This window comes from Dipteris shenzhenensis, chromosome 28 (assembly GCF_047967505.1).
Source record: "Dipteris shenzhenensis isolate YYH24624 ecotype China chromosome 28, Dip_SZ_1.0, whole genome shotgun sequence".
Taxonomy (NCBI): domain Eukaryota; kingdom Viridiplantae; phylum Streptophyta; class Polypodiopsida; order Gleicheniales; family Dipteridaceae; genus Dipteris; species Dipteris shenzhenensis.
In genome coordinates this window covers 20,810,493-20,825,531 of record NC_141623.1, presented here as the reverse complement: position 1 = coordinate 20,825,531, position 15,039 = coordinate 20,810,493, and the positions used below count along the sequence as shown (strand labels likewise).

At 44.9% G+C, this 15,039-nt stretch overlaps 1 protein-coding gene across 10 annotated transcripts in view; it reads left to right on the top strand.

Annotated features, from left to right (window-relative positions):
- The window catches only part of LOC147883301 (uncharacterized), a 47,122-nt gene extending 33,969 nt beyond the window's left edge, over nt 1-13,153 (top strand). For 6 of the 10 annotated variants that reach the window (XM_087400039.1, XM_087400045.1, XM_087400041.1 and 3 more), the window contains 3 exons: nt 2,355-2,425; nt 2,583-2,657; nt 11,339-11,678. In XM_087400039.1, the coding sequence (XP_087256165.1) occupies nt 2,360-2,425; nt 2,583-2,657; nt 11,339-11,572 (375 nt within the window). In that variant the 5' untranslated portion in view covers nt 2,355-2,359 and the 3' untranslated portion in view covers nt 11,573-11,678. Of the gene's footprint in view, nt 1-2,354; nt 2,426-2,582; nt 2,658-11,338; nt 11,681-12,844 lie in introns of those variants that run through there. The other 4 variants (XM_087400046.1, XM_087400047.1, XM_087400048.1 and 1 more) reach the window with 3 other exon arrangements.
- Nucleotides 13,154-15,039: the final 1,886 nt, after the last annotated feature.

The window sequence follows — 15,039 nt, the reverse complement described above, 5'->3', positions numbered from 1 at the left end:
GTTAGATCCCTCAGCCAGATTCGGAATAAGGGCTGCCATGGAATGTTGCACTGGACTGGAATGCCTTTTTTGTGATTGTAGAGCAGGACGGAAGTGCGTGTGAACAGATTATTCAGTTGGCTATCTGTGGATTGATGCACTGCGGTGCCATTCTTGTACTTGCGTGCCTTCTCAATAAAAGATAAAGAAATACCGAAAGGGGCACTAAGTTTAGGGCCAATCTTGTGTCCGGTGCAAGGTGGGGGCGATCTAGCTCTCGAGTGTTTTGTTTTGAGTTGATTTTGTTTGCTGTAGAAAGCTTTAAGTGGCTGTAAATTGAGTATTTGCTGGTTGTTATCTGGATAGTTACTCTCGAGTAGTGCACCCATGCGCTGATAATTACTTGCATGATCTCTAACCACGTGTACCACATTCTGAGGCCCCACATCCTCTACTGCGTTCTTAATGTAGCTGTAAATGTACTCACCTGTATGAGATTCATTTGATGATGCAGTACCCACGCAAGATGATACAAGAATGTTAATGAGAGGGCGCCTCCTGGTATCTGACCACCCATCACACAAAATGGAGCACCCATATTTATGCCACGATGCCTTAATAGGCTGCAGCTCCTTCTCAACTTGCAAGAACTCTGCTTTCAGCTCCCGAGTGAGCCCTAAATGAAGGGCCAGCCTCGGCCATTGCCTGCATAAACTCCTGAAAAGATGGAGTACGAGCAAGGTTAAAGGAAAGGTCACACTCATAAAGGAGCTTGCGAGCTGCCCAATGAACAGATGCAAGCAAAGTTGTGACCTAACTGGCTCGTAGAGTCCTTGGCTTGGTGATACCTTGGATGAATTTGAATTTGTCACCGGACAAAAGGGGCTAGTGAATCATCGACGTAACAAAAGTGTCAACGAGCAAAGCAAGTGAATCATTACTGCTGACCTGTTCGTCTGGCTTCGTCGTTGAATTGGCGCTGGATTTATGCTGCATGCAATCGTCGATTGTAGCTCCTTGGACCTTGACACTTTTCGATGCAAATGTCATGTGTTGACGTTTCTCTTCGCAGCTTCAAAGCTTTTTGAAGATCTTGGCTAGCCCGCAAGTATTGCGTAGGGCAAACTTGCAAGCTTGCTGGTAGGCTGGTAGGCTGGTAGTGAAATCGTCGCTTGGAGAGGCAAATTGCAGCTGGCAGTGCGGGATTCGTCAAATAGTATGAACACGTTGCATGGCTGGTTGCTATGCACAGAAGAGGGCCTAGTGGAGGCTACTAGGCTTGGCTTTGCAGGTAATCGAAGAGCAGGGCTGTCACCTATGCATGCACGTGGACGTAAAGAAGATTTCACCTCCACAAAGTACAAATTCGACAAAAGGATAGACCTTCATTACCCTTCATTACCCTAGGCCACGTTTCATTGTGACTATGGCAATAATAGTGCTAGTGAATAGTCCTGCAGCATGGATCAGGGCCAGTGGCAGACTGCCACATTCAGAGGCGGCCTGCTGGTTGGCTAGACTGGAGGGCTTCCCGCCCTATAAAAGAGATGCCTTGGGAGGATCAGCTCAGTTTGGAGCCAGCCCTCACCATATGGGGCACCGCCTTGTCGATACCTACAGGCTGTAGGAGAGTACGTGTGCGCAGGAGGGTGCATCTAGGAGAGCTCAACCTAGAGCAGCTATTGACGCCTTTTTGAGGCAAGTGTTCTCTTTCTATACATGTATGCACACAAGTGAGTTGGTATTGGACGTGATGTCGTGTGATCTCTCCCCTATCTCTATTTCACTGCGTAGGAGTTGGCTGTAGCAAGTGACTCTATTCTTTGACAACTGCATTGTTGAGATGTGGTCTTAAACCCATAATCATGATTAATTTTGTTGTTCCTTACACATTTCATCTCATCTCACATGATTCTCAAAGAGTCACACTCATACTTGATGGTTATACATTCCAAATTTACAGATTGTGTTTCGGATTGAAGTTTAGGCTCCTCTATTTTCTAGTTATACTTGCAATGTTGCAGTTGTCTTTCTAATCACCTTTCAATACAGCTTCCTTGTCAGTTCCTTATTGTATTTCATCTACATAGTTAAAAAAGGAAACCATAGAGACAGTTTAAATCATAACTTTTTGTTGTAGCTCCATCATTTAGACTTTTGTGCATCATTATTTTCTCATTTGCTTACTGTTTTCTTGGAGGCATAAATTTTTAACTCTTCTGGATTTGGCTAAGGGTTGGGACTTCTGTATTTGGAGCAGCCCCAGCTGCAAGGATCAATTCTTGCTTTTGTGAAGGACTGGTAAAGGGGATATGGGGGAATTGATGCTTCTAAAGACAATTGATGGATTATCATGCTCTCTATTGGCTTTGCAGCATCCATGGACACATCCTCTCAGACAGAGCTGTTAGGAATTGTAGATCCTCATGACATTTTTTGGGAAAAGGTAAGAAGCTCATCATGTCAATTTCAAGAGTATATATTTGTAGATACATTGACTAGATGTGACCTTTTTTGATCAAACAAATAGTTCCCCAGCAATTGGGATATTCTTCATTCTCAACGTTTCTGTGATACTGGGGGCACAATATGTTTTGGTGCAGATCCAAGTGCTGGAGGAAAAATATTTGCAGGATATAAAAGATGTGTATAACATGCTTATCAATAGAAGACTACAGGTGTTATACTCGTTCTTTCATTTTATTTTCAGGCTGTAGTGCAATATCATGTGTATAACATGCTTATCAATAGAAGACTACAGGTGTTATACTCGTTCTTTCATTTTATTTTCAGGTTGTACTGCAATATCACCATGAAAATTTGCAAGCTTTATGGTGCATATTTTGGGTAGTGTGTTATGTCAAAGTAGGAGATCTTTTACAGGGAATTAATGAACGTAGGAAGTCATAGATATGGATTGGTCTGATTAAGATTATGTGCCCTTAAGGAGATACACATGGTTTCTGCATGCGTGGATTGAAGATGCATGCAAGTGCAAGTGAGAGAGAGAGAGAGAAAGAAAGAAAGAAAGAAATTTTATTAGAGTCTTCGGAAGACCGATGGGTCTATGAGACTGAAAGAAAACCTGATACAAATCACAGTAAGGGTGGAGCTACTGAAACAAGCATCATCACCCGTGCTGAATCCTAAGTCTGATCATACATAATCAAATACATCTGGATGTAACAATGAAAAGAAAAGGTATGGAGCGGAGCGGAATCCTCCATATGTCATGTTGCCCTGGCTGGTGCATAGCCGGTGATGGGACGCTGGCCCCCGTCAAGGGGTGCCGTGCATCTCGGTCTCTTGGACGAGGCTCGATGCAAGACCAGAGCCACCGTGACTCCCGTGGGACGTATCTTGGGTCTAAACAATGACGGGAGGTCCCTCAGAGTGATCTGTGTGTCCCCTCGATGTCTCGTGTGTTGTGCTGCGGTCGTCGGGTCGGGGTCTCTGTCACGTCTGCGGCTAGAGATTGGAAGATCAATGTCACTCGATGGGAAGAACTCTGTGATCCTGCTCTAAGAGGTGTCTGATGATCGGGCCGGAGAAGATGACTCCCAAGTAAGTGTATGAGGATACGATCTCAACTGGTGACCCACCGAAAGTAAAAGTAAACTGTTTGCTCGAGAGGTGTTAAAGATCATGACCTTGGTCTTGCCAAGGTTGACCTCCAAATCATGGGATAAACAAACAGCCTATAGTGCATCCAGGTGTCACTGGAGCCCCTCGGGTGTGGACGACAAGAGTGCCACGTCATCTGGATAAAGAAGAATCCTGATGATGATCCCGGCAAGTGAGCAACCGGTCCCTCCGAACGCCCCCATGAAAGTCTCAAGCTCATCGATGTAGAGGCCAAACAGGGTCGGTGATAAGGGACATTCCTGTTTGACCCCTATGGTACTTAAGATCTCATCTGTCCAACCTGCGCCTGTCCAAACTCGGCTCGAGACTCTCATACAGTGCCATGACTGTCCAGATGATGTCTTGATCAAATCCCAGTGTCTGTAGGCGTGTGATGAGACGAGCTCAAGGTACTGTGTCAAAGGCTTTGCGGAAATCCACAAAGCATCAATATACCCTCTCCTTCTGTGATCTGGCCTCCTCAATGACACTCCTGAGTGTGAGTATGTGATCCATAGTCCCATGGTCTCGCCTGAAACCAGCTTGACCCTCTGCTTTGAGCCCTCTCATCTCTGCGAATAGGCTGACCGACGCATCCAATACAGCTGCATAGATCTTGGACATCACATGTCCAATCATGATAGTCTCGTAGTTACTCGGGTCCATGGGATCCCTTGCCTTGTGGATGGGGGTGATGGTGTTGAGTGTCCAAGTGGGGGGGAAGCCAAGGCAAACATCGTCATTGAATAGCTTTGCTAGGATTGGGGCTAACGTGTCGATCCCATATGCGATAAACTCAGTGCATAGCCCCTCGTGATCCTTAGCTCGGCCATTGTGCAGTTTCAATGTCGCGTCCTTGACTCCCTCTCTGGTGAACAACATGCAAGTGGTGGGGCGTGGGGTGAGGTGTGTGTATGAGATCTGGAGTGGGCTGGTGTGGGACATCATAAAGATGGTGTGCATACGTGTGCCAGACTCTCGTGTCGGTGAGGGGTGACGGAGACCTACGCTCAAGGAATCTCCGCCAAAAATCCTTAGAGTTGCTGCTATACAAGATGTGCAGCAGCTTCTCATTTCGACGAAGAAATGCCTGCTTCTTTTGACGTACGAGACGTCGGTACTTGCGTACCGTCTCTGGTGTGTTCGGGAGGTGACATTTGGTTTCAAGTCGGAGCTGTCGGCGATAAGCCTTGCACTCCGCATCGTACCAATTGTTGCAGGGTACAGAACCAAGAGGTGGTGGTCTAGTGGATTGTGTGGTGTGGGGAAAGATTCGGAGGGCAGCCTCGTGGAGTGTGTGACTAATCAGGGCAGCACGGTCCTCTATGAGTGGTATGTGATCGATGTAGGTTAGGAGTCTGTTTAGGCGTTGAGAGTAGGCCGGTGAGAGGCTGTGGTAGGTGTCATGCTTCCTATGTGGTGTGGCTAAGCGTGGGGTGGCGATAGTGAAGAATAGGTATATGTGATCAGCTCCTAGAGGGAGTGGTGCTACGGTGAAGTTGGTGATACATGAAGTGAAGGTACCAACGGTTGGGTACATTGGGCTTTTAAAAGGTGGAATCATGCAAGGGAGCATGTGGCAACACACATGGCCCCAACCTGTGACTCACTCCTAGGATTCTTGGTTTACAACTGGGATACTACACTAGTGTCCCGCCCATGTGGGAAGCAAGTAAAACCACCTGAGGAGGGCCATAGGTCAAGCCCGTTGTAGATGATGAGATCATGCATCCTGCCCAGATTAAGGAACGCGTGTCCATATGGTGTAACAGGCCCGTGTCGGTCCGATGAGGTCCTGGTCATACTTGCTCCGTCTAGGTCCATGTCTGGTAACATGATAGAGTCGTCTCGAAAGTCCAGGAGTGGTGCCTGGCGTGTGCTTGTCCTGGCGTTGAAGTCCCCAACAAGGAGAACTTCCCCGCGGGCTGAAAGGGCTGGGATATCTTGATGTAAGGGTGAATATGGTGATGTCTCACCCTCCTCTGGTGCCACTCTGGCGAAGTGGGATGTGTCTGGCGGGAAGTAGCATATTGCTATGAAAAGGTCACGGGTGTCTGTGCGTCGGATCTGGATCCACATGAATCGGGAGTGTGCGTCCTTCCTCTCAATGGAGATGGCTCCAGCGAGGGAAGACTTGTATAATACTGCGGCCCCACATGATCCTCGGACTCCTCCTGTATCCCTCGTCTCATCCCTAAAGGCTGACTCCCATGTGTAGCCAATGACTATCGGTAGTGGACACTCTGGGCTCTGGTGTGTCTCCGTGTAAAAGACTATGTCTCGTCCTGTATAAGACTCCGAGAAGTTCCTTGGGTCTAACCATAAGGTACCATTACAGTTCCAAATGGTGCAGTCTAGGGTCTCAGAAACCTGAGTCTCATAGGCCCCGTTCCCCTAGGGGGTACGGTGTGGGAGCCCGACGGGTGCCGGTCAACAACCTACCATCTCGGACCACGGCCCATTTTCCCTCCTTGCGGGCAACATCCCGCTGCTGCAGAAGAACTCGTCGCTTCTCAATCTGTAGTGGTGTCAATTCCTTGTCCATGGACAGGGTGGGATGCTCTCGTTGAGTGGCTCGGCGTCGGAGTGTCGCTAGTTGAGCATGTGAATTTCTGAAGCGAATGACTAGGGGCTGCTCTCGGTTGGGATCTCTCCCAACACGCCATGCTCCCTCTATGCCATGGTCGGGGACCCCCATGGTGGTGGTCACAAAGGTGATCGCCTCCTCCATGGGCGTCATAGTGGTGCGTGAGAGAGAGAGAGAGAGAGAGAGAGAGAGAGAGAGTGAGAGAGATGATATGATATGGTTGTATTAAAGTCCGCTGTGAGACCCTTCAGGATTGATGGGACTGGCGATCACTATCAAGTAACAGTGATCCCTTACATCCAGTGAAAGAAAATTTTATAACCTTTATGCATTGAGTACCTGTTGGGCTAGCTCGTGTGCTAGTCCCAGTACCTTGTTACGATGTTTCAAGACCTCTTTCAAGTAGCTCCCTAACTTTTTGGCTGGCTGCTCCAGCAGATCCTTCAAACTGTCTCTGCTGCCTTCATACTCTTCTCTGATGTGAGCGTAGGCTCTACATCTGAGGAGTACATGCTGCTCATCTTCTACCTCCCCTGTTGGGCAGATTTTGCAGGTCCGTTTCTCTCTGGGGATCTTGGGTCTTGCCCACCCACCCCTCTCCACCTCGAGATCATGTGAACTAGTTCTGATTTTGCAGATAAGCTGTCTCTTGAATATTGATGTCTTACCCAAGATATTTCTGCATTCCATAACTTTCGATCGAGTTGATTTCTTGTTTGTTAAAGTGCATTTTTGTCCCCGGGTTTTGCCATAGTTTTTGTAGCATTCTCTGCGTCACTATCTCTCTAATCTCACATGCATCTTCTGGTATGTCAACAGCTGTTATACCCCATGATTCCATCCACTTCGTGCCCTCTTTATGCCATCCCATGATTTGTGTAGCTTCCATTTCTTTTCGTGGTATTCTACTGGCATTTCCATCTTCTCAACTTTGTTGAGGTAAGCCATGAATTGACATAATGCTTACCCTTCCAGAGGTATCATACTTGTTTCAGTGAGAGAGAGAGAGAGAAAAAAAGAAAAGAAAGTTTATTAAAGTCTTCGGAAGACCGATGGGTCTCTGAGAGTGAAAAACCTGATACAATGACTTGTGGTAGTGGAGCTATTAAACGAGCATCCACACCAATGCAGAATGCAAAAAATGAAAAATGCAAGTACTAAGTCCTAAGTACAACATAGTCATGTCGATAGTCGACTATATATCAATCTCAGGATCATCATCAACATCATCATCATCATCAGCAGCAAGACATCAGGATGGATGAGGCAGTGGAGGCATGAGGTCGGCAATAGAGTGCTGTCGGCCCCTCAAAGGCGCAGTCTTGGTACGTCTCCTGGTCGTAGCTCTATGTCTAACCAGGGCCACTGTGACCCCGGTTGGTCGGGCTCCGACTCTAAACAAGGAGGGGATGTCCCCGAGAGAGAGAGAGAGAGAGAGAGAGAGAGAGAGAGAGAGAGAGAGAGTTTATTAAATCCTTCAGAAGACCAATGGGTCTATGAGACTGTGAGAAACCTGATACAAGCAAGCTGAAAGGGTGGAGCTACTAACCGAGCATCAACACCCATGCAAAATGCAAAAAACTACTTGCTACATAGTCATATCAGAATAATAGTCATGTATGTCATTGCTATCATCATCATCATTAGATCAACTGTCATCAGAATTCAAAGTGAAATATGGTCCAATGTCACAGTGGTCTCCCCTCATCAAGGGTGGGGGAGCGAGAGCATAAAGTCAGAGATAGCATGCTGTCGGCTTCTTGTGGGCACAATCTTGCGCTGTCTCTTGGTCACAGATCTACATCTAACAAGGGCGACAGTGACCCCTATCGGTGCTCCCACTCTGACCAAGGAGGGAATGTGCCCAAGCAGAATCTGTGCGTCAACTCTCTGTCTGAGTTGTCGTGTCACTGGCTCTAGGTCCTGATCTTGTCTAGGGCCTATAGGAGAGGAGCCTATATGGTCCGGTTGGAAGAACTCCGTGATCATGCTCTGAGAAAAGGCTCCTCCTGTTGCTGGGATCGAAGTAGGTGCTCTCGATGTCTGACAGCCTCGTGAATGAATGCGGCTAAGCATCTTTGATCAGGAAAAGAGAGCAATCGGGATAACAACCTGGAGCTATCTTTGAATAGACAATAGAAGCGCCCTCGAATCTCATTGTACTTTGGGAATCTGAAAATGAAATGCTCCTCAGATTCAACCTCTTGTAGGCCACATAAGGTGCATATGCGTCTCTCCATAGGTAAACCCTTTTCCCGGCCACTCTCAATACGGAGTCTATGTAAAGAGACGTGAAATTGCCCATAGAGATCCTCAGTGAATGGGGTAAATCACGTATATCCTCGTGAATGGGGTACAAAGACGCTAGAGCTTTTGGAGAAGGAATCTATCCTCGTGACTCTTGTGAACTGAACTGCACTTCAAGAGGGGATTCTTGTGTTTTCTTAGATCTTAGACTTTCTCAATCTACCATAGGAGTAGAGGTTGATATATACGATAAACGTGAACAACCTGAATATAGTGGTTTACACATTATAAAAATGCATCACATTGACTCAAACATTTCTGATTTGGCAAAATATGGAGTCATTTCTTCCCAATTCCATAGATTTTCCCGCCTTTGTACAACTAAGGAGTCTTTTATCACTCAATGTAGTAATTTGATCACTTTACTATTACACAAGAGGTATAATCCAAGGAAAATAATGAAAAAAGTTCGCACATTCTTAGATATGAAGTCTCTTATCTATGGTGTTTCGGCCTTCGGTTTGTTTAGAATGATTGAACATAAGCTGAAAACAAAAAGCGGGGAGCTAAATAGCCCGTTTTTCTTTTAGTTTCAAAAGAGAGTTTGTTTGAGTATACTTGTGCTTTCTAAGTTAGAAATGTATTTTTGCCTCTTTGTAGAAACGAGACATAAGTGTAAAGGGCCATTTAGCTTTTTATGTTTTAAATAAGAGAGAGAGAGAGAGAGAGAGAGAGTCTCTAGTTTTTTGGAAGTTTTTGTTTCTTGACTTGCTTGTTTATTTTTGCTTAAGTCACCTGCTTCGTTTCTTCTTTATTTCTTGTTTTCATTCTCTTTTGTTTATTTGACGTATTTTAGTAAGCACTGGGTTGACTCCACGGGTCTTTAGAAACCCAGTATAGCTGCTTATGCTTGGGCACTGATGACGACATAAGTGTTGATTTGCTTGCTAAGTATGTCTTCCTTTTGTTTTTCATAAAAGTTTTTGTTTACCTGTTTTTTCTTCTCTTTCATTTTCTCTTTTATTTTCTTTGTAGATTTTTGATCTTTAGAACAACGAAAATTCTAAATTTGTATGATTGGACTTATTCTAGTCTTACAAAGGTATATATATATAAATCACGTATATCTTGGTGGGTCAATAAACCCCTCACTTGAGATACGTAGGCAATGATCTTTGTAGAAGCTGAGCCTCACTGGGAGCTCATTCGGTTCCAACCAGGTCCGGAATGTGTGTAGTTGCAGAAGATCCTCACGTATGACCTGGTTGACCTCATGATACCGGAGTGGGAAAAACGGCACATCAATGCTATATTGGAAGGGAGGAAGTCTGTCCATGTGGAGCCCCAGTCGCTCAAACCACCTCTGTGTGTGTGCAAACCAGCATCTTTGGTCACCTGTATGTGATAGTGCCATAGAGGAGGACAATGCTAGCCACGGTAATCTGTTGCGTCTAGAGGTGTGATCCCCATATTCCCTAACTCAATATAGGTAGGTAATGACCTGAAATGTTGCATTGAGTTGCAATGGAGATCATCAAAACTCAGCCTGGATAATCTGGTGAGGAACGGACGGCTTACTGCGAATCATCGGTGATAGCATGAGAACCTGTAGTTGCTCCACACGAGCCCACTGAATATTTGATAGATCCGGCTCCCAGCAAGGGCTGCCATACATTCCTGCTGGTCGGACCAGGGGGTCAAAATGTAAGCACTTGGTCTGAGGGTCTTAAAAGTGTGAGCAGAAGCATTGCCTCTCTAACCTGGCCAATGAGGCGTACCCTTTTCTCAAGCGAGCCTGCACCGCTGGTCGTGAAAATAGGTCCTGAAAAGATAACCCCCAAGTATGTGTATGACCAGACAATCTTGACCGGTGACCCATCAAAAGTAAACTGCTCCTAATGCATAGCGACCCGTGATGTATTGAAGATCATAACCTTGGTTTTACCAAGTCTGACCTTCAAATCGTGTGACTCACAGAAAGACTATAGTGCATCTAAGTATCTCCGGAGGCCCTCTGCTGAGATCGATAGGAGTACTGTAGTGCATCTAAGTGCCTCTAGAGGCCTTATGGAGGCCCTCTGCTGAGGACGATAGGAGTACTACATCATCTGCATATAGCAAGATCTGAATCAGAGTACGAGCAAGAGAAAGAAAGAAAGAAAGAAAGTTTATTAAAGTCTTCGGAAGACCGATGGGTCTATGAGACTGTGAAAAACCTGGTACAAATAAGCTTTGATGGTGGAGCTACTAAACAAGCATCCACAGCAATGCAAGTGCAACCAGCCCCCCCTAGTGTCTGCATAACTGTCTCAAGATTTTCTTAGATCTGAATTTTATATCTACAGCTAGCATCGCAATGGAATTTGTTTCATTGTATTGTGTAGTTTTAATCTATACCTGTACAATTTTATGTGTTAGGACTCGATTTCGTACCAATATATTATTGGTTCTAAATTAAGATGTGAAAAACATTTGGGCTGTGGTTTCATAGTTAACGTGGAAGGGGAAATCTCCCAACAAGCCGTCAATAGCATGACGGATGCTTCTTCAATTTTCCATTGTTTTATTTCTTGTTCTTTTGGTGTGCAAAGTATCTCATCCTCATTTTGCAGGTTATGCCATAAAAGCTTTGTATCAATAGAAAATTTCTGTTCTGCACACTCATCATTTGTTCTTTCATTCTTGACAGCCCATCCCAACACAATCTCCTTAAATTGTGATGCAATATGAAGGGGAACCCTGGTCATGTGTATGAGATGTGTCTTTCTTTTTATGTAGGCTATCTTTTTTGAAATTGAATCGGAAAAACCAAAACATTCAGTTTGCATTTGATCCCTTACAGAAATATTAGATCCCTGAAACCTGGCCATGATCAGCAGTCCGTTATTTGTTTTTTGACAGCCAATACCAATGGAACAACATCAGAAGCTATCTTTGTACATAGATATCTCGCGGAGAATGATCCTGTACTTAGTGGCTCCTAAAGGAATCTTTCCCAGGGAGTTTGGCCAAGTTAAGGCAGAAGAATTTGAGAAGTCAATTGTGAGCCATGTGGAGACGTTTAAGCGTCACAGAAAAAAATCCCAACAGGAACAGGTAGAGCAGCAAAAGATATATTGTAGATACATTGACTAGATGTGATGTGGTTTCAATAAACGAATAGTTGCTCAGCAATTGGGAATATTTTTTATTCTCAAAGCATGCTTATGAATAAAACCCAACAGGTATTATACTGGTTCTTTCATTTTGATTTTCAGGTTGTATTGCATCATCACTACTTGCAAGCTTTATGGTGCATATTTTGGGTTTTGTATTGTGTCAAAGTAGGAGATTGTTTACAGCGCTTTTATGAACATGGTAAGTATAGGTATGGATTGGGTCCCATCAATATTATGTGTCCTTAAGCTGATACACATGGTATCTGCATGCATGCATGCACCCCTCCCAAAAAAATGTGTGCAAATGCAATTGACAGAAAAAGAGAGCCGTTGTAGTCCAAGCCTTCAAGCTAGATACAACTCATCCGATGTGATCCGAGGATCAAACACACACACCCAACGACCAGAGTCACATGCTTAACAACAATCGGCATAAATGTTGGTTGCAATGAGACTATAATACACTGAGAGGTAGAGCTATTTTTACATCGTGGAGAGAGAGAGAGAGAGAGAGAGAGAGAGAGAGAGATTAACGTCCTCGGGAGGCTAAGTACACCAAGAGAAGGAACTCATACAAGCCTCTATGGGCTGAAGAAAAGGGTGCGCTAGGGCTCTTGTTGGGTGCTATGCTAAGCTAAAGAGCTCACGAGCTCAAATAGAACTGAAAACTGAAACTCAAAAGCCGAAACCTTGCCAGTGGTGACTCTCCGGTGGGCTGCAAAGATGTCCCGGATCAGTGTTTCTCGAGCTGTCTCGCTGTGGCAGAGGATGTGGTCTCCTCGACCTCTGTGTCCAATGGGCTATGTCAAGAGTGATGCCTTGTCTTTGGCGGTCTAGATGGACCAGACCTTGGTGGTGCGTGCTTTGGTCACTCTGGAAGGGGAGATCTCCCAATAGGCCGCAATTGCATGACTGATGCTTCGTCAATTTTTGATTGTTTTAATTTTTGTTCCTTTGGTGTGAAGTATGTTATCCTCAGGTTGCAAATTATGTTATAAAAGCCCATCTCAACGCAAGCTCTTTGATACTTGACAGCCCATCCCAATGCAAGCTCTTTGAATTGTGACACGATATGGAAGGGGAATCCCGATCGTGTGTATGAGATGTGTCGTTCTTTTATGCAGATTTGGAATTTGCATTGGAAAAACCAAAACATTCAGTTTGCATTTGATTCCTTGCAAAAGTATTACATCTCTGAAAACCTGGCCGTGATTGGAAGTATCCTGATATGTTGTTTGGTTTTTGACAGCCAATGCCCACATAGCAACATCAAAAGCTATCTCAATGCAAAAATACCTTGCGGACAATGAGTACTTAGTGGCTTCTGAAGGAGGGGGTTCAACCAGTTAAGGTAGAAGCATTTGAGGAGCAAATTGTGAGCATTATAGAGGTGTTTAAGCTTAAACAGCAAGTAGAGCAGAAAACACCCGTAGATCGTTAGGATATTGTTAGGGAAAACGTAAGAACTCATCATGTCAATTTCAATTGTAAATATTTGTAACATTGACTAGATGTTTCTTGGTTTGATAAAACAAGTAGTTGTTCAGCTCTGTTACGGCTTTATATTAATGGGGGGATCTTCAAATTTAATAAGTTTTGGTGCAGATGCATGTGCTGAAGGAAAAATTCTTGCAAGATATGAAAGATCTGTTCAGCATGCCTATGAATAGAAGCCAATAGGTGTTCTTTTCTATTATGTATGTATATATATATATATATATATGAAAATTTGCAAGCTTATTTTGGGTTGTTATTTGTCAAAGTAGCAAATCTGGTATTCGCTTGGACGCATACACTCCCCAAAAAAGATTAGGTCTCATCAAGATTGTGTGTCCTTAAGGAGATAAACATGGTATCCGCATGCATGCATGCACTACCCAAAAATATACGCATGCACATGCGAGAGAAAGAAAGAAAGTTTATTAAAGTCTGCTAAAGACCGACGGGTCTATGAGACTGAGGAAAAAACTGATACAATGAGCGAAAGGTTGGAGCTACTAAGCGAGTCCTAACCCATTCTAGAATGCTGTATGTAGACGCAGTCGCTGATATCATAGTACATGTCCACCATAAACGTATGTAGCCATCATGGCATCATCATCCTCATGTGGAGACACAATCTCATTTAATACAATACAAAAGGCATATATAACATTAAGATACACCCAACGGCGGACTAGATAGCGCAGGCAGGAAGCCCGTAATGGATCACTGTTTGTTATCTGGATGAGTAACCTGTCGTGCCCTCCTAGCCTATCCCTGACGTTTGTTATCTGGATCACTGTTTGTTATCTGGATGAGTAACCTGTCGTGTCCTCCTAGCCGATCCCTGACGTTTGACGAGCGCCACTATAACCCCGGTCGGCTGTCCCAGGCCTAAAGAGAGAGATGTCAGTGATTGTGATCTGTGCGTCTGTCCTCTGCCTAGTGTGTCGTGTCTCGGTCTCAGGGTCTGTGTCTCTCTTGCTAATCATGATTGAGATAGCAACTTGCTCTGCCTGGAAGAACTCTGTGATCGTACTTTGGGATGGGTCGAGCATAGTCCCCTGCTCTCGTCTCCTCGATCTGATGAGATGTTCTTTATGTCGGACCGCCTTGTGAATAAAAGCTGCCAGACATCTCTGGTCTAGGAGTCGTCTGCAAAGGCCCTTGAATCCGTCTCTAAAAAGGCAATGGTATTGAATCTCATAGTAGACTGGGCAACGGAAAAGAAAATGCTCCTCTCATGGCACTCACAATGTGTAGATACGACTATCCCTGGGTATCCCCTCTGCACGCCTGCTCTTGATACGGAGTCGGTGCGATGACACACGTAATTGTCCAAGGACAATCTTGAGTGAATGTGGTAGATGGATTTGGGCGTACCCTGGTGGGATGATGAAACCCTTTGTTGAAATGTGCAAGTAGTGGTCCACAGAGAGAGAGAGAGAGAGAGAGAGAGAGAGAGAGAGAGAGAGAGCACCCATGCTAAAAACTAAAAGCGAAGTACTAAATAGTCATAACGTCGTCATCATCATCATTATATCAAGTTAGATCCATTGTCAAGTCTGGTCAAATAGATAAGCTATATGAGTGGAGGTCCCAAAAGGGGATTGGGAAAAATCAAGATAATCCCAATGGTGGATGGGGTTGTGATGGTGTGAGGTTAGAGATAGAATGTCGTCAATTGTATGTGGATGTGGTACGTCATGGCCTCCTGACGATCGCTCAACGTCAGACAAAGGCCATTATAACCCTTGATGGTCGTGCTCGGCCTTGAACATGGATGGGATGTCCCCAAGCGTGACCTATGCGTTTGTCCTTTGTCAAGTGCGTCATGTCGTTGGCTCGTGATCTCTACCTTGTCGACCACCCATGGTTAGGTGGTATGTGTTATCTGGTTGGAAGTCCGTAATCATACTTTGAGATGAGTCTGTCTATGTGTTATTTGGTTGGAAGTCTATA